Source organism: Ornithodoros turicata, chromosome 8 (genome assembly GCF_037126465.1).
Source record: "Ornithodoros turicata isolate Travis chromosome 8, ASM3712646v1, whole genome shotgun sequence".
In the NCBI taxonomy this organism is placed as follows: domain Eukaryota; kingdom Metazoa; phylum Arthropoda; class Arachnida; order Ixodida; family Argasidae; genus Ornithodoros; species Ornithodoros turicata.
Window position 1 is genome coordinate 40,553,286 of NC_088208.1, and position 20,210 is coordinate 40,573,495.

A 20,210-nucleotide genomic window follows, 5' to 3' on the forward strand; every position below is an offset into this window, starting at 1 on the left:
GAAAAAGCTCGTTATAAGGCGTTGCACTTGGCAAAATACTAACAAACGATATTTGTCGCGCGCGAAAAAAAAAAAAGGAATGTGTTACGGTTATGATCATAAATAGAGAATGCAGTTTCACGGCCTCCGTGGCGCAATCGGATAGCGCGTTCGGCTGTTAACCGAAAGGTTGGTGGTTCGAGCCCACCCGGGGGCGTAAAAAAATTTTGCTGTGTGTGCTAGTATGAAATCAAATCGAGAGAGACAAGCAAACTCACTGATCAGTTCACTACACAGTACAGCATCCTACAGGTGTTACTTGAGTTTTCTCCCTTTGTTTTGTTTCTGTGCCCTTGTGTTTGTCTGTTGTGCACCTTTTGGCTTAGTACACTTGCCAGTTCCCTTTTCTCAGCTGGTTGAAAACGCGCACCCTGCATTGTGCCTATGTTGCCAAAGTGGTGTGTACTGCAGGGCAGAGTTTCAACATGTCCTGGTTTCATGAGGTACAAGCCCTGCAGCAAACTTTAACGTCAAACTGAGAGGACCAAGAGCCAAGGGAGTTTTAGAATTCACAGTGGCAATTTTCTAAGCGTATGGAACTGCCTTTATTGCTGAAAGAGATCCGTCCAAAGTAACTTCGTGCAAAGTGTTTGAACCCCTTTAAAAGTATAACCAAAGGCAAAGAAATTACAAAAGACACAGGAGGACTTAATTTCTCATTCATTTCATCCTTTTCTATACACAAAAATAAGTAAACATCATAATGCTCCATACTCAGAACAAGTCTCTGCACCCGGAACAAAGCTATGTCGTAAAAAAGGTCTTTAACCCCACGATACATTCTTTTTTCTATGGCACCTTATGTAGATAAGCTAAAAAGAAGCGGGCAGATTTAGAATATTTGAAAGAAAAAAAAATGAAAGAAAAGGTCTAGTATTAGGGAAATTCAAAGTGTCAACAGTTGGTTCCATGCACTGCCCCTTTCATTTAATCCTATGAACGTCCCCTCTCCCGTTACTTCTTGGGTTCCACACGAGCACCGGGCAGGGAGGGTTCGGCGGGAGGGGAGATGGCCTTGTCCAGCTTCTTCTGGATGTGCTCGAAGGCGTCCGCCCCCATGTAGTCGATCTGTCCCCGCTCCCACGCGTACTGCCGCGCTTCGGAGCCGCCGTAGACAGCTTCTCCCGGGGTCTGTCGAAGTTCCTCCGCCGTCTTTATGGTCAGCCGTGACATCTCCCCTGCCAGGCCAGCCTGGAAGGACGCCGTTTGAAGCGAAAATAATTATGACTAGATCGACGAAGGGGGGAAAATAAGGAGACGTACGCATTCCGGAAATAGGTTCGGCTGGACGTTTGTCATGAAGAGCTCCCACCAGAACTGGAGGTGATTGTGCATGTGCTGGCTGTCCTGTCGACTTTCCACCTGGCCGCTGACCAGATTGAAGTTGTGATGCCACGGCTTCACTGGACCCAGGAAGTGCACTATCTTCACGTCCTTCCCAAACCTAGGCCACAATTTAGACGAAGGCTTATCTTCCTAGCACTGTAGTCGTCACTATAGAGCCCCTAGCTTTCCGTGAAATTTCACGCGATTGGCCGTGTCTCGCGGAACCTGCGGTTCCCTTCAGAATCGTCAGCTTTTGAGGAATATGCAACATATTACAGAATTTTGGGAGGGCTTCAATCAATCCGCAACATTTTTGCGGGTCAAACCCTATCGGTCACGACTGCAAACTGAGCCTAGTTTTCTTTGCACACTGGAAAAGTTACGAAAGTTCGGAAAAACATGCTGGACGAGTCCGTATGGTCCGTATGGCGTCCTGGACTTTGGAGAATGCTGCACTTTTTTTTGCTTGTTTTCACTTGCCCTCCGACTTCGCGGAACAGTAAATTTTCCACGGCAGAAAGCCAGGGGCCTTAATCATCACCTTTTGTCTCAGTAAAAATGTTTACGTGATTTTTTAGCACTTCAACACTACCACGCCAGCTGTGTTCTTTATCTTTCTTATCTACGGAAACGCTATATCTTGCGAACCGAGGAGCATTTGTGAATACCGAACACCTACTCACTGCCTGTATGCTGGAAGGTATGTGTAGGATACATTCGAGTTCATGTTGTAGATGAAGGAGAGATGACGGTTGATGTCTTTTGTGGCCCAATCTTTAAAATAGAGGTTCAGTAGACCTTGATCTCCACCTACACACATAAAGCAACACACCATGTTTTTCTCACAAACCATTTCTTTTGTGTACAGCTATGACTGGACTAGGGAAATTTTTCGGGCAGCCCCTGTCCTTATGGTGTGCTGAGGGTCTCACCGTCAAAGCTTCCATGTTCATTAGCGAACTTCATGAGCGACGTATACGTGTCTAAGGAGGGAACATATACAAAGACTCCGGAGTTGAAGCAGTCTGGCCAGCCCACGTCCGGAACTGCGGAGATCTCTTCCCTCAGAAACAATTCATCACAGTTTTGAAGAACCTGGGAAAAAACATCAGATTCAGACATTCCCCAACCACAGCCACCACCAGTTGATAGCTATACTCTGCAACATACCGTGAAATTAAAGTCCAGCAAAATATTCCCCCAAACATAACTCCATCTGAATTTGTGAATTATCAAGAGCGAGAAATTAAGGTGAAGGTAAGAAATTAATTTTCAGGTGATCCTAGCAGGGCTTCCACCCATTACAGTGAAGCTGTCTCGTAAAGGACATAGTACACTGACGGGGAATACTACCATGACCCATTTCCTGGTATGGTAGACAACGTAGAATGGTACCTGGACACACCTTTACATGGACATGTTTCATGGACAGACAAACAAATTTGTTCACTGCTGCATCAATGTCCAATCAGACCTGAGTCAACATCCGATCTGTGTACCGTCAATGTCCAATCAGACCTGAGTCAACATCCGATCTGTGTACCGTCAATGTCCACTCAACATCCTATTGTGTTACATTCTAGCACGTTTTGCCCATTCGCAAAGCTGTCGTACCAGAGTATCGGAGTCCATGAAAACACATTTTGTGAACTGGGTGAGCTTCCAGCAGTGAAGTTTTGTGAAGGTGACCCCAAGCTCCGGTCGATTGAGGAGGGCCAGGTTGAGATGGTCACTGCTTTCCAGAAGCTTAACTTCTTCTATCAGGTCAAATACTTGGCCAAGAAGAGACCTGCAAGCAGAGGCCAGTGCTAACTCAGCTAGAGAGCCTCACAACACTAAATCGAGGAATTGGTCTTATCTGGTTACACCAACGGTGGTACGCAGCTAATGTAGCTCTGGCACTCACCTCATGTGTGAGGTAACCGCCTCCGTCACCAGAATGACCACCTGCCGCGCTGTGTGCACTCGCCTGAGCGAGTGAGCCAATACCAGGGCGCCCAGCGAATATGTGTCATCCGTTGCCAAGGTAACAAACGCCTCATTTTGCACTGAAAACACACACCGTTTCAACGATTAGTATCCAAAATCTTACACAGACGTGGCCCTAATTTTGGCTTAATTTCCCGCAACACCTTTCGAAATGTTAGAAAACATGCACTTTTTAATTTTACTTATTTAAAACATTTTGGCAGGTACATTCAACTTCTTGCATGCATTGCGAGATAGGTGCAGGATAAGACGCGTTGACCTGGGTCTACTTTGCTTTCTAATACCCCCGTCAATCATTGAATCAATCATCATTGAAACCAATAGCTATAGGGTTTATGCACATGACGTCATCCGTTCGAGATCGCCACTGTCGCTAGCAGGCAGATGTGCCGCCATCAAAGTTTCAAAGTTATTGTGCAGTGTGATTTGTAGCACATCAAACTAATTTCCGTGTTTTCGACGTTAATAGTCATCCAAAAAGAGCATGGCAGCGAACGAATGTGGGAACATAACTTCCAGGGACCTACAGTATGGCGGCGAGGTGACGTTAGTGTATAAACCCTATTGAACATGCACGTAGCACCACCGAGCATGGAATTTTTCTAAGAGCATTGGGTTCGATGTTCCCCCAACACACTAGGTGGTGCTACATGCACGTTCAATGCTCATTGGTCTCAATGATCATTGAAGACTGCCCATGTGGCAAGGGTATATAAAAACATTCCAATCAACAAATTAATCTAAGCTGTATTTTTCTTTGGCCAGAGAGACAAAACTGAAGCTTTATATACCCTCTACAAACCCTAAATATACTTATTTATTTAGCGGAACTTTCGTGTAAGCTACTCCTAGTTGAGAGAGATCATTGCACTGTTAACGCGAGATATTGCCCGAGAACCTGCAAAAAAAAAAAAAAAAAAGAAAGTACGGCGTTGCGAGCCCGTTAATAACTCCTTTTACGCGTTTCTTTTTGCTCTCTCTCTCTCGAGCAACATTTCCTTTGAACCACGAAGGTGTAGCAAACGAATACGGCCTCAAACAGAGGTTTGAACACCCCAACGTATCTTGCTTGGCGGCAGGGCGTTAACCCCCGTAACGAGAGATTTCCACAAGAATTTACCGCAGCGCAACGACGGCATTTTGTGGCCTTACCAGGTTCAGGGTCCGGCCCACCATACTGGGCATTGTCAAATTTGAAGACTGGGCATGAGGATGCTTGCGACAACCCACAGCTCACATTAAGAGACATGGTGACAGCACTGATCAGTTGGTGACAGCGACGCCCGCCCGTCAATGGGGCGTGGTGCACGTAATCGCGAGCAATCAGTTGGAATTCATTGTCAAATCAGACACCGCAAGGTCGTCCCTCCGAGTCAAGGTCGTCATACTACGAAATGCCAACATCAGACACGCGCGCAGACGGGCATTTTTTGGGGGGGATTGGAATTTCTCGGATCTCGGATTCTAGCCGACTTCGCATTCGAGTGCGGCCGCTATTTCATTGTCGTCTGCAACAGCAGTACGAATTGTGATCAGTCGTGATCGTCTGCTTCGCATATGCTCATATCGAATAGTGGGGGAAACATCATAGGACGATTTTTTTAAATATTTGCATCATTTCTATAGGGTAGGTGGCGCAAGCTACCACCCGATTAAAAAAAAAATACTGGCATGCGCGACTGATATTTTTCATGACAAATAACGTAAAAATCAATTTTGCTGGTCTTGGCTGTGGGCTTCTTTGAACATCGTTATATTTTATCAGTACAAAGTGTGAGCCCAAAGCTTTTGCGGGAATCAGCACTCTTGAAATCGTTTTTGATTCAATAATTTTAAAAAATTGAATTTTGCGTTGGGGAACAGAAAATTGTTGGAATTCAATTGATTTGTTAACGCCGCAAGATAATTATTATGACTGTCTTTCAGTGTAAACCTTGCGGCAAATATATTGTACGGTTCCACTAGTCCCGAGCACGCTGTTCTATTCATAAACGGCATCCCAGCCACGCGGCGCCAGAGCGCAACCCCCGACCCTCTATATATACACAAGATATAGACTAGCGTGGAAAACTTTAATGAGCCAATCAAAAACGTCACAATCAGCAACAAAGGTCATCCCGCGTTTTCTTCGCAAAACTTGTACTTTCTGTGTGCGTAGCACAACACAATTATGCCGAGTTTGTGGCCATGCAGCTACCAAAAAATCGGCGAACTTTGTGTACAGGAGCTACGAAGGGTTCCTCTGTGGGATTCTAGAAGATGCCGGGGTATTACCGGTAAAGTGATACGGCGGCAAAGGAATATTTGAGATAAAAAGTTCGATGACAGCACGAGGGGCAGAAAAGATGCCCAAAAAAAGAACTAGCGTATCAAGTTGCTTTTCTGCTCGCCCAGACTATACCAGGAGTTCCCTGTTCGAATATCAATGACGAGAGATTCACAAGGTGTTCCTCAACTGCTATCGCCCACAAATGTTGGAAGAGAAGGAAATGATGCGAAAATAGCTGAGAAAATTGCTCACCGCGTGCCATGCTCCTCCGTCAGGTCGCAGACGAAAGGCGAAACCTGAGTAGCAGACGACAGTCTACGCATGCGCACTGAGACAGGTAAAAGATCGCTACGCGGGAAAATTGGAACTCGTCGCACGTCTGGTTCCTTTGACAGTACTTGTCTTTTTATTCTTACTTTTATTTTCTTTTTTTTTTTCACTACTGTGTGTCTTGAGAAGCTCAGCTCACTGATATTCCAGTTGTAGCAGAGACTCAGTTAAAACTCAGCAAAAGAAAAAGCCTGAACGTGGGCCACAGGTAATTCAAACAGACGGCAAAAAGACCGCGTGAGTTGTGAATTTGCGAATTTGTTCGGTTATAGCTTGAAGAACTTTCCCTGTCATTCATTTTCAAGGCGCCACTGCATCGCACAACGAAAAATATATTTTCTTTAGAAAGCTCAGCGTAAAATTTCCTCGAGTGCAGGAAGTGTGAGGAACACGTACTTGTGTGTTCCTCACACTCAAAGAAATCTTTACCTCTTTCTAAACAGCTCGCTCGCACCATTCAAATTTGCTCATATTTTCATTCTTTCGACTTCCCGGGCCCAAGTGGCAGACAAAACGTCTTTCCTACCATAGACCGTAGTCGGAGGGCAGACGCGCGGAACCCCGTTGTTTTCCAAGTAGCTCGCGGGCAACCATCAGTCACGTTTGGCAGAAAGAAACACTTACGAGGGGTGGCTTCCCATGGATCGCGAGGTCGTCACAGACGATCTTCCCCATTTCCCAAGGTCGCCACTTCGAGAAAAGATCCCAGTTTGCTTCCAACATGTACGCCGTGCGCATCTGCATCTTCGTGTTCTGCGTCTGCTACTGCGTCGTCTGCGAGCCCGTGAGCTTCACAGACTGCGGTAACCATTTCTTTCCTTGTGCACTTGCGGTCGTCTTTCCCTTATTACTTTTTTTTATCGAGCTAGTAGATCACGCAGTTGCTTTTTTCACAAAGATGTATTCCAACAGGGAAAATATAGTTTCTCCATAGTCGTCCTTATGAATCCCACGTCTGCTGTTCGTAACGAAACTCGCGAGAATGCATGTATACATATATGGGCAGCACTGAGTAGTCCCAAGCATGATATGAGATAGAGACAGCCGAGTACGCACCAGTTGTAGACTCAAGCGTAAGAAACGTGCGTCTTGAAACCAGTACATACCTAAACGAGCACTACAAATCGCAGATGGAATTAATCTGTTTTTCTCCTAATTGACCGGTAGATTATCTTATTTGCCCCGCGTATTACGCATATGGAAAACTGAAATCTACCCATACCTTTCCCGATGGCAGGCTTACGTCCGTAGAGCCAGAGGAAGGTCATGGTTATCGGTTGGAACCAATCTTGGAGTCGACCGATGAACGCAACTTCTTCCTCTCAACATTTCTTAGAAGACGTTTTTGGCGCGAACAGTGAGGCCATCGTCATCCTCTTCCGCGCATAACGTAGAGAACGCACCTCATCCTCATGCAGAAATTAGAAACAGCTAGTCAAAGAGAATACGCATTATTATTTATTAAAAGCGGAGAAGCGTGGTCGATTTAAGTTGTAGTTCCATATGCAGAATTATGGATGTAAACGATCTCGTGAAAAAAAAAAAAAAAAAAAGGGGAGAGAGAGAGACGCGTACAATCGAGAAAGGGTGCAATTATATCAGTATCATACGAAAAAGTATATACCTCAGAACTTTTTTATGTGCTTTACAGCTGTCAATCTGTCTAAACCATGACTTGCAAATTTCCAGGACATGGCAACATTCGCAACGTCACCATAGACACATGCAAAAAGCAGCCGTGTAGATTCAAGATCGGCACCAGGGTTCCTTTCCAGGCCACTTTTGTTGCACGTACGTCCCACTTTTTACTACGATTGTCCCATAAAACGGGCAAATAATGTGTACTATAAAGGTCCACTCCTGGAATCATGGGTATACCGTACTACAAGATGGCGATGTCCTTGGAAAGATTGGGTGTTTTACGACAAATACAATACTGATCCATCTGATCGTTGCAGCTTTCCCATCGCCGATGGCATTCAACGACATCCACGCCTTCATCGAAAGGTCAAAGTTCCTCCTGCCAGAACCGATCGTGGACGCCTGCCTTCATCACATAAGACCCGGCTGTCCCCTGCGGAAGGGACAAGTTTATACTTACAAGTTCAACTTACTCGTGCGACACATCTATCCCGCGGTAAGATATTCTCCTTCGAGAGATATGTACTTATGTGTCCACGCACTGTTTAACAAAAATGGTTTTGAACCTGTTGCAGACCCGTGCCACGATTGAGTACCGTCTGACCAACAGAGAGGGTAGTGTCATCGGATGCGCCCGCGTCCCAGTTATCATCGTCAGATAAAAAAAGCCCAAATAAAAAGGCTTAGTTTTTATTGTGTGTGTGTGTGTCATTCTTTATTCAGGTAGGTTTGTTCAGGTCCCATTGGGGAAAAGGCAGTTGTTGAAGCCGACGACATCTAAAGATGATCGATGCCTAGAGTATACAGGTAGTTTGACATCTGAAAACCCAGTCATGCACAAAATGTATCTGACAACGGCAAGTAGTTGATTTACACTTTAGGTGTATGTATCAGCCTATCTGTGTGGCGACATGCTGCACGTGTCGCAGAGCAGCGGTTTGGGGTTCTTTTGATGTGCCCGACCACGTGCTGGTGTTTTAATTCGTCCCAGACATTGCCACCGGGATCGAACTCGCGGCCTTGAGCACAGCAAGCCAACACGTTTCACATTTCATTTTGGGGCAGGCTGCTTTTTTCTTTTTTTTTTAATGGTACTTTGCTCGGCCCGTCATACGCTACGATACCGCAAGCTCTGCAACCCGTACGCGCGTGCAGCAACTGTCGTCTGCTCGAATGATATTTTGACAGGAACTGACGTTTGCCAGCGAGAAACAGCCAAAATGCTGTTCACTCGCGCAAATGAATACTCATTACCCCACCACTCATTATATTGGGATACAACCAATGGGGGTCTTTTAGGGTCCCAATCGATAGCAGCGCGTAGCGCCCCCCCACAAGATGGCGACACCAGCGAGTGGTCATCCTCCTCCTCCCACTGAAAAGAAGTGGACGCTGCCGCCGCAAAGGATGCTTTGGACGGAAGGAAATGCCTCTTCGCGGGACGAAATGACAGCAGCGAAAAAGCGCGAATGTGCGGACGCCGACAGCAGTCTCGTCTCCAAACGCAGATACAGCGCCCACTTGAAGTTCGCGGACATCGACGCCGCGATGCTGCAGTGGGTGCTCGAAATGAACGGCCAAAAGGTTCCTCTCTCCGACAGTGCCATACAGGCGAAAGCCAAACAACTTGCACAGGTACTTGGCACAACGGATTTCAAAGCGTCAAACGGCTGGCTGTACAAGTTCAAGGAAAGGCACGGCTTCGTTATTAACAAGGCCAGAGAGGAACGGGACTACGTCGACGTCGGACACGCAGATTGCGGACTCGGAAACTATCACCACGCGCTGCTCGATCACGACCCCACGCGTGTATACAGCTGCTGTGAAACATCGCTGCTGTACAAGAGAGCTCCCTTTCGGGATGATACAACCGAGACGCCGGAGGACCGCTTCACGGTACTCCTCTGTTGCAATGCCAGCGGGACGCACAAAATTAAGCCACTGGTCATCAACTGTTGCGACAAAGGCCAGGAAAAACTGCCCGTCACGTTTGCTTGGCAGAGGTCATCCTTCATGACCAGCAACATTTTTCAGCAGTGGCTCTGGGAGTTTGAAAAGCAAGTGGACCACAACTCGGTACTCATCCTGGACACCTGCCCGGCACACGTCAGCGTGCAGTCCGACAACGTCAAACTGCTCTACATCCAGTCCAACCAGAGGGAGTTACAGCCACTGTATGGCGGAGTCCTCAACGCCTTCAAGTGCAGGTACAGGTCCGACCTGGTGTCGCGCTATTCCAGTTCTCCGGGGGAAGACGTGTCCCTCCGCGACGCGACGCAGCTCCTGGCGGACGCCTGGCAACATGTCGGGCAGGAGATGATCATCCAGTCGTGGGTCAAGTCTCAGTTACTGCAGGGACGCATGTGTGCGGGGAGGCTGCACAACAGGGACTTTGACCCCGTCTCCCACTTGTGCGCCAACATGGGTAAAATAAGGGCGGAGGTGACGCGGAAGGACGCGGAGGAATACCTCCACTGCGACGATACCTGCTCGACGACGTACAGTTTCAGCGAGGAGGCCATTGAGAGCACGAAGCCCTCCGAGAGCCCCGGTGCCCAGTATGCCCACGGATGTCCCACCAACCTCCACCCGGGAGATATCCTGGGCATGTTGGATAAGATGGAGCATTTTTTCACGCACCAAGCACTGACGAGCACGACGGACCTCCTGGCGATTCACAGTTTACGTAACAAGACCATCCGCATTGCCACAGATTTCCAAGTGGAGTAACGGAAGTCCAACGGATTTCCTGGGAAGCGCACCCATTGCATTGCCGTTCTTGTGCCAAAAGACAAGCAACGTGTACTCCGACGTTATACTGTACGGGGCAGTCTGGCAAAAATGCAGCGCTTAGATGGTTCCTTCGATTGGAGTATTCCGTGTGTGTCGTACTGCCTGCAGTTATGATGCGTTTCAATTGGAAAAATGTCAGTCGCAAAATTTATTAGGTGTTTTGATCTTTTTAATTCTGAAAGTTTAAACCTCGGATGGCATGACTCTGCCACGCTCTGAGCAGACAACCTGGTACCACAAAAAAATGTGTCAGAGGATCATTTTTCTGTGCCACAATCAAGCATTTGAGTCGTGGCCTGCACATTAATTACCACCAATTAGTTAACGTACCAATTAACAAAAGTTACGGTGTCTCGAATTGATCACACTCCAGCACCGGGCGTCATTATTGCTGTTACAGGGGGCATGGAGTACCGAAGAAAATGAGAATTCACAAGCATTTCATAATACTTCGCAGCAACCAAATGAACACCCATGTGCAATACTGGTCATGCAATACTCTCTCCAACGGAGACGTGGCACTAAAAAGAAGTAAACCTTTTTTTTCAGGAAAACAAATTTAGTGTCCGACGCGGTTATGCCACAGAGAACATCGTATGCGGCAGTTAACTACAAATTTGTGCCAGAATTCCGACTATGCACACGAAGTATGTTTGTAGGCATCTTTGTAGCAAATATATTTTGTAGGGTAGTCCCAAAGTAGTCCTGAAGTGGTCTCGCAAAAGACTTCCATATCGTAAGGCAATTTTTACTATCCAACATATCTCCGCCAGACAGGCAACTATGCAGTTTTTTGGGTAGGGGCAATTCCCGCAGCAATTTTTTCGTCGACCGTACATCGAAGGGTTGGTGTACGAAGGGGTAGACCATTCCTCGCAACATATCTGTTTTTGCACCACTTTCGTGGTCCGTACACCTTTGACTGGCTGTGTTTCAAGTATCAAAGTACGATTAATTCCGGGTGTTCAAACACTGCGTACACTTCGAATATATTCCACTAGTTACCTCATCGGAACTCATTTTTGTCGTAACATAGCATGTCGAAGACACACATAGACATGTGGAAGACCCACATTTCTCGAACATAGACACATGGACACACATGGACACATAGACATGTGGAAGACACACATTTCTCGAACATAGACACGTGGACACACATAGACACATACCATGTGGAAGACACACATTTCTCGAACTGTGACAAAACCAATTCCTAGTCCAAGAAAGAGTAATAGGGATTAGCAGCATCATTTCTTTCGTCATAATTAGTCTACGTTGTCAGATTTTTCAGACCTTGCCTGCATGCGCATTTTTCTGCATTTCATTTAGTGCCATTTTGCCACCAAAGCATGCAAAAGCAAACGGAGAAGAGCTTTTGAATACTCAAAGTAGTTTCGCTAGGATGTCAAACTCATCATTACAACTGTTAAGTACTCAGCTCATGCTGCACGTCTTGTTTATTGCGTTTACTTTGAAGTGATGAAGTTTCAGCGAAAAGATGTCGTTTCTCGCGGAGTACTACTCACACAAAGGAGGGTGAAGCGAAAACGTTAATGAAAGATTCGAAATGCTGCTCAGTTGTCTTTTCAGTTCCAACTCGCGGATTCAAGAGTGGTCAACAGGTGGCACCACGGTAAATATGGTGTCCAAGATTGCAATATGCGCTAAATTCAGTCGCTCAGGTGGAGCAATCACCACATCAATCATTAAGTTCATTTGTGTCACCACACATCTATTGACGAATCTCACCCCTTCACTACTTAAAAAATGACCTGCAGAGAGTCGCCATCTTTACACTACTGTTGTGCCATTGTGCTGTGTTCCCGCATTGTATAGCCACTAGTTGGCCACTGTTTAAACCCCAGGTATGAATGCTGCCAAGTCACAGGGCAATGTTTTTAAATTTTATTTGTTTTAAGACCTTAGTTTAATCTCTCCCTTGTATTTGGTGAGGAACCCCATAAGTGTTTACATGTCCTTGTATGCAAACTTTTCATTTTGTAATGTTTTATGACAGTTTTTACTCTCGTCCACAGGGTATTATGTGCCAAAAGATTACTGTAATGTGAATATAGTTCATATCAGTTGACTGGCAAAGAATGTGTAATGTGTCTCCAGTGACTGCAGAAAGCACATGGCTGAATGTGGCATGTTTTCATGACTACAGCCTCGCATGGTCTATGTGGCACTGGTTGTAACCTCCATGCAATTTAGGACCTGTTGAGAATTATGGCATAATTTTGTTAGAAAAAAAGTGAAATTTTTTTTCTATATGTAGAGGCAATGGTGCGTCAATCTTATATAAGGATGTCTTACTCTCAACAATGTTCGCGCGACTAAAGCACTCCCAGTGGTAATAACGAAAGCACGTAAACTGCATCTGATATCTCGGGTAAAGCCAAATTCTGCACTGTTCCTTCGTTCTTGGGGTAAGCACCATTTTCCCCAGAAGCTGGCAGAGCCGTTCCGAGGGGGGCGAGAGGGGCGGCCAACCCCCGGAGGTGCGACAGATCCCGGGACCGATAACGTTCGCAGTAAAGTAGGAAATTTAAGTTGAAATGAAATGGAAGTCAGTATATCATTTTTTTACTTTTTTTTAAATAACTTTTTTAAACTTTGAATTGTTTTTTTTTTTTTTGCACATCTTTGAAAGGCATTTATGCGAGAAAACAAATTCCTCATTACGAGTGTGTACTGAAAGTTAATAGTACGTACGTAAATTCTGGGCCCAGAATTTTACGTACCTTTATTGCGCAATCTTTTCTAGACATTGCTGTTGAAGAAAACTGAAGTAGAAACATGCTCGCAGATGTGCAATAGATCCAGCCTTCTCCTCCTTTTGGCAAACTGTGTCTAACCCAAAGCAGTACTGAAACGTAGTATCCTGGAAGCTGAGAAACGCTTTAAATCCAGAGTATACAATGCCAAACCAAGCGTCTGATATATACGACCACGAATGAAGGGAAGCCTCTAGAGATAAGGGCCATTTCTTATTCCAAGGCGAGGCTCCCTCACGGACTTGTGACAGCTACAAATCAAAATTATGCAACACAGTATAGTAGCGGCGTACGTTATATAGATCAAAATGATGTTACTGTAGTGGGCAGTTTTTGTAGCGCTTGTTATAATACAAGATATGTGTGATAAAGTAGATTGTTGTACAAACAGTGTCAATTTGTACATGATACTGGGTTGCATGTATAGCGATAAAGTGTGTATCGGAATGCAGGAGGCTCAGATTATGGCCGGAACAGCCTTCGGCAGAGAGAGAGAACAAAACAAATTGTTTGGGTTGTACGTTTGCTCGGGGCTAGATAAGGTCCCTTAATATCTCTCGGTCTCCCACATTGTTGGCATGCTATGTCTGAAAAGAAATAAAATGTACACACCATTCCTGTTTGTCAGAGTTTATTTTAGAAGGTGACACACCTCTCCGCTGGCCACTGTCTCGTACATTCGCGTAAAATATATTAATATAACTCGGGGGAGGGTGCTGGGAAAATAGCCACAGCTAAAAACAACAAATCCCTTCCTCTCAAGCACTCCCTCGGCAAACAATTTAAAAATACCACCTCTACGACTTCCTGATAACCAGTTTTTTTCTTGTGAGTAGTAGGAGCTAACCTGTACGTTGGTTGCCCTGGTTACAACGGAGAACTATTGATTTTGATGTCCTGTCTCGTGGGTGTGGGGGCCCGCATGCCGCACAACTATTTGTCAGTCAAGCATAAAAACATCTGGTGGCTTCCAGCTGGCATTCAGCCAATGTGGAAGCTCTACTGGAAGCTGTTGATAAAGGATGTCAACAGAGTAACTTTCGCTGGCGAAGCCATACGTATATCTGAATGGCTGCTCCAAAGAAGACGACAGTTCTCATCATAGGTGCTGGCCTCAGTGGTGAGTCCTCATTTATTAATTGGTTCTCCTTCTCTTTTTCCTTTTGTCACTTTCATTTATCTATAATAATATGTGTGCTACTTTTCCTAACTCGCCCTATATCAATATACAGGTATGTATACAGAATGTGGAATTGTACATGGGACAATTGATGTTCTGAGGCTGGAACACATAGAAAGGACAAATGTGATTGTACTGTGTGTTCCTGTCACCTGGCTCTGTCATGCTGGGGACCCTGAATTGTGTCGAGCTACTTTTAGCAGTTTTTTGCTCTGTGCTTTTTCCATATCGTATTTAGGGTCTGACTTTTTTGGGTTAAATGTCTCTCCCGGATTTGGAGGGGAAAAAAATTGGGCACTATTTTGAAATCTGAAATTTGGGGTGAAATCGGGTTACCTTTTTCTTTCTGTCCAGCAAGCAGCCCGTAGTTATAGGGGTGCACGTATTGGCCAAACATGCATTCCTCACGATTTATAATTGCAAACATCGCATGATGTAACATTAAATGTGCTTTGTATACTTTATTGTTGGACTTAAATACTATTTTCATCACACATGTGCAGAGATTGCTACTAGATTTTTGTACTTGATACATGATACAACCTAGTACATGATTGGAATTCGGGGAGAAATCGGGTTTATCTCAACCTGGTCCAAAACTGATTTGGGAGGGAACAGTCAGGCAGAATTAGACCCTAATTGTACGTATTCCACAACGTGAATAAAGGGACGATTGATTAATTGACTGACTGACATGCTGCGTGCTACCAATGGAGCACTACACGGAGCGCTAACGGAGCCTCTACAGAGGACTATAAACACCAACAACGTACTACTCTAATATTTGGCTTTACACGGCAGGCTTGTCGGCTGCAAAACTGCTGACAGAGAAAGGCGTTGAAGTTGTCGTGCTAGAAGCCAGGGACCGCGTAGGCGGAAGGACGCATACGGTCAAGGTAGACCCTTTATGAAAACTGCTTTGTATTTGCTGGTTGAGTTTTTCTTTTTCTGTCCCGCAGAATGAAATAATAGAATGGGTGGACCTGGGTGGATCTTACGTGGGGCCAACGCAGAACTACATCCTGCGCCTCACCCATGAGTTAGGCATCGAGACATACAAGGTGTTCTCAGATCTTCACAGCATTCAGTTCACTAATGTAAGTTCTTTATTCCTCTCGTTTTAGTGCTCCTAACAATGAATTTTTTTCTGGAGTAGGTAAAATGAGTAACGAGCCAATTATTGAAATGTCCAGATAATTATCCCCTTTCTGGCTTGCACTCCGGCCTCCAGAGCCGAAAATTTCTGACAAAAAGTGCATTGTGCGTTATCAAAAAGCATGTAGTTCCAGTTTTGACTCATTTGCACATCAAAATCGGATAATTCGTATCTCAAAGTTTGTGCTTGGTTCAGGATTTTTAAAAACCACAGTGGATTTAAACAATGATTGCCTCCAATTCCGTTGGCTCACATTTCCCCCAAAACATGTAATTAACGAATTAATTTGCAAATTTTAGATAATCACTCGTCCAGTAGTTAAGCACACTTTTTCACAGGACGTACACCTGGCCGCATAACCCGCCTGCAAAATGTCATCAGTGCTCCCCTCACAGTTTTAAAAGAGGAAATAAAAAATATGGAAACGTTAAAAATAAAACACCCTGTATTTATAAACAACTTTGGTGGTGCAGAATCCCGATGCCCTTGAGGCGTGTGCTACCTCTCCACTCAGGGAGGGGGAGTGGAATAGCGATAACATGCTCGCTACGAGTGACCTTGGGCACCCTGATCGTGAGAGGTGGCCCTTTCTGCTCCTTATCTCTGTACGCTGCTCTTCAAAGTGCCAACGACAGGTGTCAAAATGCCATTCAAATACACGTAGTAGGACACATGTGATTCAATATAAAAGTGTGATATAAGTGACTCGATAAATAAATGAACACTATCCGATATGTGGTGACATGAAAGCACTCTTAAAAGAGAACTTCACCACGTAGCACACAGATATAGTACTGTTATCACTCCCGATTTGCGGAAAGCGCTGGACGCACACCTTTTTGTAACTGCAAAAGTGTCACAAAAAGGCATACACCTCAAATTTTTTAACCAATCAGGGGGCAGAACGATGCTCGCTATTCGGCGAAGTTTTAAGAGTGTAGGATACGGGTTTTGCAACATAGATTTATGAAAAAAGACTAGTGCATAACGTGAGGCTACTCTTGCGCCCAGGGCAAAGTTTATGCTTACGACACAATGTGGGCCCATTTTGGCCTGTCTAACCCCCTGGCCTGGTTTGACATCAACCACGTCATGCACAAGATGGAAAAGATGATGGAACAGGTAACATTCCTCCCTCTACATATAGCCTTTAGAGCCGTCATATTTGAGGCCATGTCTTTCTCAGATCCCAGCTACAGAACCCTGGAACTGTCCAAAGGCCCAAGAGTGGGACGAAATGACCCTGCGGTCCTTCTACGAGAAGGAAACTTGGACGCAGTAAGCATATCTCCACGTGCCATAATGGTCATTGAAGAGACATATCGTTTGTTGATACATACACGTTTACTTTGCCTATTACAATGTAGATTGTTTTTCAGGCATGCGCTAGAATTCCTGGTGGCCCTTTCGCAAGTGAACCTAGCCAGTGAGCCCGGTCAGGTATCGCTACTGTGGGCACTATGGTACATAAAGTGTTGCGGCGGCAACAGGAGGATTTCAAACACAGACAATGGAGCGCAGGTATTCAACTCCCAAGTACAAGGCTCCAGGGAGAGAAGGTAAAACGCTTTTTCTCTTCCCTTTTTTTTCCCACTGAAGGAACGGAAATTTGAAAACGGCTCCATGGAAGTGAGTGAGAAGCTATGCCAGCTGCTTGGAGGTAAAAACACCAACACTGCTCCGAAAGACTCCATTCACGTCCTAGTCTTGCAGACAAAGTTCACCTCGATTCCCAAGTCTGCGACATGGTCCAGTCAGAAAATGACGTCACTGTGACACTGACGGACGGCTCTGAGTACCTGGTAAGGCCCCGATCGCTATGGGTGCCAGAGAGAGGTGAAAAGAATGAATGACTCGCGCAGGCAGAGTACGTCATCATGGCCATCCCGTTGCCCGTCCAACTCAAAATCCACTACGAGCCTCCGCTTCCACCTCTGCGCAACCAACTGATACAGAGGACCCCCGTTGGATGCGCAATCAAAATCAACATCTACTACAAGAGTCCCTTTTGGAGGGAAAAAGGTCAGCTTTCTGGTACAGCTACGTGGTACAGGTCATCCTAAGGAGAGAAGCGAGAGAACTGTTGCTTGGAGAAGTGCAATTATGGGGCCGCAGAGGTCTCTGAAGGTGGGGTGGGAAGGGTGAACGCCCCTCCTGCCTTCTGAATGCCTTTGCCGATAACATTTCACGTAAAACAGTACACGTTTCAGAAGCGTGCTAGTCTGATTGCAAATACGTCGTCTTTATATTAATTACGCGCATGTGACAAGCTTTCACCCTTTCAGGCTACAGCGGCACCGTATCGTGCAGCGACGGTCAGTTGTCCTTCAATAGCGTCATCGATGATTGCAGGCCGGGGTTTCAGCTTGCTCCTCTCACAGTGTAAGTGTCTCTGCTAACCGCTAGTGATAATTTCTGATGTCCGACTTTGAATACTCTACTAGCGAAACTGAATTAAAAACAAAAAAACTTGTCTGGGTAACTTATCATTCAGGAGATGTGTTCCACCTTTTTTACTATTTAACTATTTTCCCATCATTTCCCCCCATTATCCTCAAACTGCCATATACTTATCTCTGAATATTAGAAGCCCAGCGTGTCACACCCTTTCATACTGGGAATCATTGCTTCCATGACCAACCAGAGATAAGCTGAAGCCGCAAGGGAAATTGTAGGATAGTGGAGCATTTAGATGGAGTGCTGTCAGGTCTGCAAATAATGTGCGTTAATGTTGTTCTTACACCCTGCAAAATATTTCCATGTTAGATTCTCTTTGAATAAGCAATTACCTCCTTGTTCCCTGCACCGTTTATTAGTGTCATTTATGTTACGCACATATTTGGACTTCCAGGAGGGCAGGTAATCCCACACAGTAATATCCCACAGTGTGTCCAGAAGAAAAATAAGATGGCAGACTGAATTTGCCAAAGTTTTCTTCTTCGCCATTGCAGCTTTGTCATCGGCGACAATGCTCTGCGGCTTCAAGAGATGAGCAAGGAAGCAAGGATGAAAGTCATAGCCATGGACTTAGCCAGAGTCTTTGGATGTGAAGAAGCCTGCTTTGTGAGTGTTCTACGAGCACCTTAACAGACTGCGATACAGTAAAGTGACCTTTGCAGCCGATCCACTACGAAGAGAAGAACTGGCTCAAAGAGCAGTACTCTGGAGGTTGCTATGTGTCCACTTATCCCACGGGCGTTATGAGCAGATATGGAAGGTGAGTTCAAGCTGGACAAATACCCTACCATGGTAGGCTTTCTATTAATTCTACTTTGGCCAAGTCAATCGCGTTCAACAGTCCCCCCCCCCCCCCCCCCCGAAATAACCCACATGTTTGTACAGTTTAAAGGGCTTGTTAATGCCCTCTATAAAAAAGAAAAAGGGACAGGAGTTCACAAGGAAAGGTCAGGAGAGAGAGAGAGAGAGAGAGAGAGAGAGAGAGAGATGAAATTAGCAAACATCTGGTATAATGCCTTCAGATGGTTAGTGTTGAACTACTGGCAGTCTACTGTACGTCAGTTACTTGACTGATCTCTGTTACCGAAATCAGTAGTAGCCTTAAAAATCCCAAGTGCCTACATAAATGCAGGACCATCCGTGAGCCTTTCCTCAGGGTTTACTTCGCTGGAACAGAAACCGCAACCACTTGGCCGGGATACATGAACGGCGCCGTACAAGCTGGAGAACGATCGGCTAGGGAGGTAAGTCCAGACACAGATAAAGGAGAAGGAAGGAAATATTTTCTTCCATTTCAGGTCCTACATGCCATGCAGTTGATCTCAAAAAACGAGATCTGGGTACCAGAACCAGAATTTAAGGTAAGTGGAGTAGCATGCGCTCGATAAATATGTCCAAAATGTGGTGGATGTCAAAAACGCCAGAGAGTTGCACGACCCGAACCTGCACCTCTTGATTACTAGTCAAGTGTTGCCAGGTCAAAATCCTGAAAAGTAGCCAATTTCCCTGGTATGTGGCCAATTCTGTAGCCAGTGGTGTGCAGGCATGATATATTGAATGAACTTTACCGAGTGCTAAAATCCCAGCATACAAACAAAAACAGTCCAAAGGACATTGGACAGACTGAGGGAAGGCCGACGTCGTGCTTCAACATTGTGCACTTCAATATGTTGTGCATGATGAAAACTATGCTGATTTAGGTGCACAGGAATCTCAGATGTAGCGCGAAGAAGTATCTGCAAAAGTAGCCAGAAAATAGCCAAGTCGCCATTGCCCAAATTTCGGCACCACGAGTAAGAAAGTAGCCAGTTTGGCACGAAGTAGCCAAATCTGGCTACCCTGCACAGCTTGCGGACGACCAGTTAAGGGGAAAGCATTGCAGGAGAGAACATAAATATGGTGAGAAAGTTTGCATTGGCAGATATGCCGTGACGTGAATGATGAAGATGATGATGATGATGCAGATGATGTTTCAAATGATGTTGTTGCTCTTCGCAGGAGATCCCTTCTGTGCCATTTGAGCGATCTTTCCTGGAGCGCCATCCTCCGTCTGTGGGCTGCATCCTGAGCCTGGGAACCCTGGCTCTCCTGGGAATTGTTACCAGCGTCACTTATTTCTGCCTCAAACGAAATTCTCATTTTACTTTCAGGTTTCGTTAAGAGGATTATTCCCTCTGAAACTGAAAATAAAGCGCCACTAGTAAAGAATGCTCTCGCTGGTCCTCCCATATGCATTAATTCGCGTCAGTA

The 20,210-nt window shown here is 45.5% G+C and overlaps 4 protein-coding genes and 1 non-coding gene across 7 annotated transcripts; 4 read left to right on the forward strand and 1 right to left on the reverse strand.

Moving 5' to 3' along the window:
• The first annotated feature begins 122 nt into the window (after positions 1 to 122).
• On the forward strand, positions 123 to 196 carry Trnan-guu (transfer RNA asparagine (anticodon GUU)). Its single transcript has one exon. It is a non-coding gene; the product is annotated as a tRNA-Asn (tRNA).
• A 486-nt stretch (positions 197 to 682) lies between these two features.
• On the reverse strand, positions 683 to 7,269 carry LOC135367362 (glycogenin-1-like). Of its 3 annotated transcripts, none has more exons than XM_064600583.1 (7): positions 7,176 to 7,269; positions 3,272 to 3,413; positions 2,980 to 3,154; positions 2,298 to 2,460; positions 2,049 to 2,175; positions 1,303 to 1,483; positions 683 to 1,230 (listed from the first exon to the last, which is right to left on the reverse strand). In XM_064600583.1, exons 1-7 carry the CDS (start codon positions 7,219 to 7,221, stop codon positions 994 to 996), a joined length of 1,071 nt encoding a protein of 356 aa, XP_064456653.1. In that variant the 5' UTR covers positions 7,222 to 7,269; the 3' UTR covers positions 683 to 993. The 3 variants fall into 3 exon arrangements, with proteins under 3 accessions (XP_064456653.1, XP_064456654.1, XP_064456652.1); XM_064600584.1 differs by lacking the exon at positions 7,176 to 7,269 and adding an exon at positions 5,876 to 5,945; XM_064600582.1 differs by lacking the exon at positions 7,176 to 7,269 and adding an exon at positions 4,507 to 4,858.
• On the forward strand, positions 6,547 to 8,287 carry LOC135367363 (NPC intracellular cholesterol transporter 2-like). Its single transcript, XM_064600585.1, has 4 exons — positions 6,547 to 6,756; positions 7,643 to 7,744; positions 7,912 to 8,090; positions 8,170 to 8,287. Exons 1-4 carry the CDS (start codon positions 6,675 to 6,677, stop codon positions 8,254 to 8,256), a joined length of 450 nt encoding a protein of 149 aa, XP_064456655.1. The 5' UTR covers positions 6,547 to 6,674; the 3' UTR covers positions 8,257 to 8,287.
• A 630-nt stretch (positions 8,288 to 8,917) lies between these two features.
• LOC135367366 (tigger transposable element-derived protein 6-like) lies at positions 8,918 to 13,781 on the forward strand. The gene has a single exon (XM_064600587.1). It carries the CDS (start codon positions 8,933 to 8,935, stop codon positions 10,322 to 10,324), a length of 1,392 nt encoding a protein of 463 aa, XP_064456657.1. The 5' UTR covers positions 8,918 to 8,932; the 3' UTR covers positions 10,325 to 13,781.
• Positions 13,782 to 14,001: 220 nt separating this feature from the next.
• Positions 14,002 to 20,170, forward strand: LOC135367365 (amine oxidase [flavin-containing] A-like). The gene is made up of 15 exons (XM_064600586.1): positions 14,002 to 14,287; positions 15,149 to 15,243; positions 15,307 to 15,444; positions 16,515 to 16,625; positions 16,690 to 16,781; positions 16,883 to 17,024; positions 17,103 to 17,163; positions 17,217 to 17,305; positions 17,366 to 17,525; positions 17,789 to 17,885; positions 18,455 to 18,566; positions 18,623 to 18,720; positions 19,093 to 19,204; positions 19,259 to 19,321; positions 19,959 to 20,170. Exons 1-15 carry the CDS (start codon positions 14,236 to 14,238, stop codon positions 20,118 to 20,120), a joined length of 1,584 nt encoding a protein of 527 aa, XP_064456656.1. The 5' UTR covers positions 14,002 to 14,235; the 3' UTR covers positions 20,121 to 20,170.
• Positions 20,171 to 20,210: the final 40 nt, after the last annotated feature.

What these genes read in the sequence shown, in the direction of transcription:
- LOC135367362 (XM_064600582.1), bottom strand. Translation starts at nt 4,603, where the DNA reads ATGTCTCTTAATGTGAGCTGTGGGTTGTCGCAAGCATCCTCATGCCCA. An exon ending in TCATGGACTCCGATACTCTG is followed by an intron (nt 2,461 to 2,979) that starts GTACGACAGCTT and finishes GTTTTTTCCCAG; the next exon opens with GTTCTTCAAAACTGTGATGA. An exon ending in TACCTTCCAGCATACAGGCA is followed by an intron (nt 1,484 to 2,048) that starts GTGAGTAGGTGT and finishes ATTGTGGCCTAG; the next exon opens with GTTTGGGAAGGACGTGAAGA.
- LOC135367363 (XM_064600585.1), top strand. Translation starts at nt 6,675, where the DNA reads ATGTACGCCGTGCGCATCTGCATCTTCGTGTTCTGCGTCTGCTACTGC. An exon ending in CGTGAGCTTCACAGACTGCG is followed by an intron (nt 6,757 to 7,642) that starts GTAACCATTTCT and finishes GCAAATTTCCAG; the next exon opens with GACATGGCAACATTCGCAAC. An exon ending in TGCGACACATCTATCCCGCG is followed by an intron (nt 8,091 to 8,169) that starts GTAAGATATTCT and finishes AACCTGTTGCAG; the next exon opens with ACCCGTGCCACGATTGAGTA.
- LOC135367366 (XM_064600587.1), top strand. Translation starts at nt 8,933, where the DNA reads ATGGCGACACCAGCGAGTGGTCATCCTCCTCCTCCCACTGAAAAGAAG.
- LOC135367365 (XM_064600586.1), top strand. Translation starts at nt 14,236, where the DNA reads ATGGCTGCTCCAAAGAAGACGACAGTTCTCATCATAGGTGCTGGCCTC. An exon ending in GAGAAGGAAACTTGGACGCA is followed by an intron (nt 16,782 to 16,882) that starts GTAAGCATATCT and finishes ATTGTTTTTCAG; the next exon opens with GCATGCGCTAGAATTCCTGG. An exon ending in CAGCTTGCTCCTCTCACAGT is followed by an intron (nt 17,886 to 18,454) that starts GTAAGTGTCTCT and finishes TCGCCATTGCAG; the next exon opens with CTTTGTCATCGGCGACAATG.